The sequence below is a fragment of the Triticum dicoccoides genome, chromosome 5A (genome assembly GCF_002162155.2).
Source record: "Triticum dicoccoides isolate Atlit2015 ecotype Zavitan chromosome 5A, WEW_v2.0, whole genome shotgun sequence".
Classification (NCBI taxonomy): domain Eukaryota; kingdom Viridiplantae; phylum Streptophyta; class Magnoliopsida; order Poales; family Poaceae; genus Triticum; species Triticum dicoccoides.
In genome coordinates, this window is record NC_041388.1 from 41,547,103 (window position 1) to 41,553,257 (window position 6,155).

Consider the following 6,155-nt stretch of genomic DNA (forward strand, 5'->3'; position numbering starts at 1 on the left):
CTAATTCTTAGCCGCCTAAAACTTTCCTAACTCTTGGTTAATGTTGCATATTAGTTTATTCTAAATTTGGCCTATTCAAATCGTGCAGTTTTGTGTACCCACGTTAGATCAGGTTTCAATATTTAGTTTGCGTATGTATGAAGTGAGTGATATGCTAATGGTTGGATGCGGATCCAGAAACATAGGGAAAAGACTTGAGCTATAATTATTATATTGGACAGCTTCTGAATAGATACTCCCATTAGTGCAAGTGAGCTACGTCTATAGAGTTTTCTCATGGAGGAAATTTACAGACTGAGGTGGAGGACTTGATGAAATTTAGAGGGGGAGGGGAGTAGAGTGAAATTCAGAGGGAGAAGTCCTTGTTTGGATCATTGGATGGCAGACGGGACTTGCCTTACCAAATTGTTGGTATTAACCAACAGGGAAGGCATGCGTTTGGTTACCGGTCGAAATTTCGAGATTTCCCGTGGTTACCGCGTATTTCCATGCCCCTCGGTAAATCCACGTACCAAGCAAAAAATACCAGTTTTTTAAATTTTTTGAATTTAAACACTCAATTTGTAGTAAAGTACGTAGGATCTAATTAATGTCATGAGAGTTGGTTCTGGCATGTTGGTAGCAACTTAGTTCCTGTTTTAAGAGGTCTTTGGTTCAAATATTCGTTCATTAACTTATTTGAATTCAAAATTCAACTATAAATTTCGTTCAAAATATTCTCGGTATTTATCGGTATTTCTCGGTAACCGTGGTAACCGCGTTTACCAGTCCCCCTCGGTAAAAATGCCTCATTCGGTAACCAAAACCTTGGTTTGGATAGCTCCCAAATTTTCGTATCCGAGTCAAAAATTGGACATCCCTTCTGATTATGTGTCGGAGATCCTGATGGCGGTGAAATTCTTCGCCAATTAATCAATTGACACCCCCGCTTGAATGGGCGAGTGAGGGCACAATACAAACAAGCCCTTACAGACTGCATACCCCGCGTCTTGGACTCAGATGCAGACTACAGAGGTGTGTCTGACTTCAAATGTTCGCAACTTTCTCACCAGGACTTCAAATCGGGTGATCTTGGTATTTCCGGAAAGATTATCTCATGCATTTTCCAATGCATCCAGTCACACCTTCAAATTTCTTGGGCTTTTCGGAAACCAAGGGGAAAACAGTAGATGCTGCGGAATATCCATCACTATAAAATCTCAGATTCAGGAATGATCCAGCACAAGCCAGTGAGAGGCATCTTATAGCCAGTGCGAGTGCATTAAGCGGCGGGGAGCGAAGAGAGCCGTTGGACCCTTCTCGCCAGCATTCACATGATCACATCAAAGGCGTTCGCTAACTGAACCTCGTCTGCTTATAACTGAAGAAAGAAAGACTGCAGGCCATAGTCCTGATTCTCCTGAAACTCCAAATCCCATTAGCATGGTTATCACTTTTGTCCACACTGTCTAGTGGCACTACTGGTATCAGCACTGTGTGTGCCACGAGGGTGGCCTTCAACAAGGTGCAGCAGATCCTCCTTAAGCCGTACATTTTCTTTATGCAGGACCCTCAACCTCAAGCCATATACTTCAAACAACATAGCCCAACATAGGCTTCAAACAACATAGCCCATAAACCATATGCTTAAATTGAATCCCAGACCGAACGCATCGAAGTCGGCCGCCATTTTGATGCTGGTACGCTATCATCATATAAATTATTCTGCGAAGTTTTTAGGCTTCCATATAACCAGAGTTCGGACAACGTATAAAGCTACCTGAGTATGTTGAACTAGGTGTCATTTTAACAGCCATCTACTGTTAATACTTCAGCAGTAAAAGTAATGTTAATGACTGCAGTCCTAATTAGCCGCGTTTTGTCCATGAAGAAATGCATTGGAATAATTAGTACTCCTCCCGTAAAGAAATATAAGAGCGTTTAGATCACTGACTATTTCTTTACAGAGGGAGTACTGAGTAAACTACAGACCCAACTGCAGCTTACTCTGAAGTATAAACAAGTGCAACTCTAAACATTTTAGATTGTCCAAACCGCAGCTTCCTCAAGAGTATAAACAAGTGCATCTTGAAATATGTTGGTGCAATGTAAACTAAGTAAACATAGGCTGTGTGCTTCATACAGCACACGTAAATCACTAACTACCGCGAGGAATTCTCTGTCCCTCCAGACTCAGGTTCTTCTCATAATCGGCACCTCAAGTCTTGTGCTATCTGTGGCTTCTTGCATTCCAGTTCGCCTTCAATAGGAGCATGTGGCCGTTTCACGATATCTGGTTTTTCTTCATCTTCATCTTCATCACCTAAGAGCTGAATTAATAGACAGAAATAATGTATGTACATATTAGAAGCAGGTATTAGCAGCTAAAAAAAAAGAAGCAGGTATATGTCCAAGACTGAAGAGGCAAATTCGCCCAACACAAAATTATATATTTTATGGATCGACTGAAGTTTGTTATCATCTGTCCTACATCTTCATCCTCCTCGTCCTCGTCCTCGTCCTCATCCTCGTCGCCGCCCTCGTCGACCTCGACCACGTGGAATATGTCACGAGCACGTTCGAAAGCATCTAGTGCCTGAATGCAGTAGAAGTTAAGGAGAATATATCTTACAAGATTGATGAATTATAACGATCTTGAGAAAAATGGGAGACCTGAAATCTGAATGGAAGAAAATCTAGATGAGAGAAGGGATGGATGGAGCGCGCGCACCTCTCGTAGGTGGACGATCCTCTGCTCGAACGTCTTGCCATCGGGACGGTTCATGATATCGCCGATCTTGTCCAGGCCGAAGTGTTGGAACAGGTAGGTCAGGCAAGGAGCAAGAGGCGGCGACCGCGGATAGGGTGAATAAATCACACTGCAGTTGCCATCGCCGCCGGGTGGTCTGCCACTGCCAGCGCCAGCCATGGTTGCCACGAGGGAACGGCGGCGGCGGCGCGCGTGGCCGAGGGTTGAAGCGTGGATGGTTTCTTTATTCGGGAATCGGGAAGGAGACAGGCAGTATATATTTGGGATTTAGTCATTAGGCCCAAATAAGTATGCAAAGCGAATTTTAAGGATAGGCCCAATTAATATGAACCGTCCATTTTGCAGCATCCGATCGATGGCTAGTATATCACCTCTTGAAAATTTTCCCTTTTTGCAAGTAAGAAAAGAAACTATTATGTCATTAAAATATGATGTTAAATTAGGAAATATAGCATGTAGTGCTCAAATTTCCATGTCACTTTTCTACATGCCACGTCTCTATCTTTTTTTTAGGGCTCCACGTCTCTATCATTACATTCTTTTTTAGCTAGTTTTTTTTAACACCTTTTTAGCTAGGTTAATAGGTAGCCAACTTGGATAGTGAATATACGTGTCACTTTCACCACACAAAGTCCATAAATTGCATATTCATGTAGTGAGTAAAACGCAGCTAATTCTTGGTAACCTTTTTTTTTAGGAAAAATTCTTGGTAACTTTTGAACCTTTAATTAAAATCTAAGTACTCACTTTAATACCATATAAGAGAAACAAAATAATTTGGAAGTGACAAATAATTCAGTTGATGTGAAACAAATTCCAACATAGAAAAAAAATCGCCCACGATCAATTTTTTGATATGGTTTAACTTATGTCGATGTACTGTTTCATGCTGAAATTTTGGATCAACAACTGATTAGATAGTTTTCCGTAACTAACAGTGAAACTAATAAAATGTTACAAGGTATATTTAGTATGAATATTCTACAATGGTAATACAAGATTAGAGCAAAAGTTCGTATTTCTTAAAAAAATGATGAATAGAGAAACTAAAAATGTGTTATCCAATAATAAGGCAGGCATATTATGTATGTATGCATTCCATGAATATTTGATATCAAAAGCAAAATAAACAAGTAGTAGTTGCAATAATTAGAACAGTATTCATGGTCCTCTTGTCGAGGAAATAAATGAGATGCTGACAAGCGGTCACCGAGTATTGAGTGGCTTGGGCCAGGCGAACAACGAACAAAGCTGCTCATAACTTAGCTATGGAGGGTTGGCTTTTAAATTTATGCAAAACTTGGTTTAGTGTTTCTCCAGTTTGTATCGAGATGTTTTACTGGCTGATGGTGCCATGTACTAAGTAATAATAAGGTGATTGTTTCCTCTAAAAAAAGTATTGTTGATGAATGGACAGTTGAGATTAAACATTTCCCTTACCTCATACTCCGTTGATGAATGATCAAATGTACCGTTGATGAATGGTCTCGGAGTAGAAGATAAGAGGGGTCATCTTAAAATACTCCCTCTGTCCGAAATTACTTGTCGCAGAAATGAATAAAAACAGATGTATCTAGAACTAAAATATATCTAGATACATCCATGTCTCTGACAAGTATTTTCGGACGGAGGGAGTAGCTCGGTAGAAGAAAAAATCAACCACAGTAATTAGTCAACACATGATTTTCCAACGTGTGCTGCTAACTCTAGTGATAGATCTATTGGCAATGTGGCCATGCTTATCGCCACCATGTGTCACGTCACATAGCTCAAGCGTTACTAGTTGGTAGATGATGACAACATTGCTCCCCTTTCAGGACCCCCTCTATATCTATCTCGCAAGCACAATACAACACAAACACACTAGTCCCCTTTCCCTTGTTCCTTGCTCCCACATCATCTATCTCTTCTGCTCTCGTCCCTCATAAGGTCGGTGCCAAGATCTCATGGCCGCCAGCGCAGGCCGCATGCCCACGCATGAAAATCCATCCAGATGGGAGATTGCACCCGTGTGTGTGGTGCATGAGCACTTTCCCAACCTCCTCCGTGCTTTGCTCACACGTCAGGCGCAGCAATACCTGCGGTGGAAACAAGCCAAGAAGGCTTGCACCCGTAGCCGCGGCGGCGATCGCATGACACACCATCAACCTGAACATGCCGGATATCTAATTATGCCGGCGATGGAGAAGGAGGAGGACACGGGCAAAGAACATGTTGTTGGTGTGTTTTTTCGCGAATACGCAAAGCTTGCGTATCATTGCATTGATAGAAGAAAAGCAGAATGAGTACATAAGAGGGTACAACACAGCACGAACACATACATGAGAAGGTGTGGACATGGGACCCAGAGCAGAGAGACGGTATGCTCAACCCGGACAAAGAGAAAACACAGCTAAATCACCAAGCCAAGCCTAGCTAGAGGGGCAAGCCAAACCGGCTAGGCGACGATCATCTCTAACACCAATATCGGGGACGCCGCGAGCAAACAAGATGACGCCTTCAAGAAGGGGCACGACATCGTGACGCCGCCGCCATCCGATCCGAAGAACCGGACCAAGGGTTTCCCCCGATGCTCAAAGAGGGGCACGAGTAGAGGCCATGGCAGCGCCTCCAAGAAGGAAAACGACACCCACAGGTGCCGTCGTTGCCAGCTTGGGCGAGCCGAGCAGGGATTTCGCCCTGGCCTGAGTCCGAGCAATCCCATTGCCACGGACCAGGGGCCGAAGATGAGGAAGTAGCTTCGCTAGTCGAGATCACCACCTCACGACGGGGTTGGGTGGGGTTGCGCCTGCCATTGGTGGGTGGCATCGGGCGACGCCGAAAAAAACGCAAGCTTTGGGATTGGCTCGCCGTGGAGGTGGATGGGGTCAAAGGGCGGCAGGGCCGAAAAAGCCGACGCGGAGGAAGGAAGGCAACTGACGCCATCGACAAGCTAGGAGCCGGAAAGGGGCGCAGATCCAAGCTGCCGAGGACGAAGTCGCCGGGACGCCGGCGAGGCAAAGGCCGGAGAGACGCAGCAATAGGAGCGCCGGCGCCGGAACCGCAGCGACAAAGGACGCAGGCAGGCTATGGACACTTGAGGGGAGAACGCAAGTCCAAAACCGCCAGGACCGGAGCGGCGCCGACAAAGGGTCCACCGGAGGCCTCAACCGCATGCCAAGGAAGACCACCATAGCACACAAATCGAACGAAATCAACACCGCAGCTTGGAGGAGGCGTCGTTGGAGACGAGGAATAGCCTGCAGCAAGGCAGGGCCAGAGCCTCGGCTCGCCTGGCCGCACCACCCAAATCAAGCCCAACCACCACCACCAGCAATGAAGGGTGTGCTGCCGAGGGAGGATGTGGCCACTGAAGGTGCAGACCAAGCCTGCACTGCCGAGGGAGGAGGCGGCCACGCCGGCCGGA

General features: G+C 45.2%; 1 protein-coding gene across 1 annotated transcript; it reads right to left on the reverse strand.

Annotated features, from left to right (window-relative positions):
• Positions 1–1,959: 1,959 nt before the first annotated feature.
• Positions 1,960–6,149, reverse strand: LOC119298982 (nucleosome assembly protein 1;1-like). The gene is made up of 3 exons (XM_037576300.1): positions 2,711–6,149; positions 2,471–2,575; positions 1,960–2,309 (listed from the first exon to the last, which is right to left on the reverse strand). The coding sequence occupies exons 1-3, from the start codon at positions 2,906–2,908 to the stop codon at positions 2,184–2,186; spliced, it is 429 nt and encodes a 142-aa protein (XP_037432197.1). The 5' UTR covers positions 2,909–6,149; the 3' UTR covers positions 1,960–2,183.
• Positions 6,150–6,155: the final 6 nt, after the last annotated feature.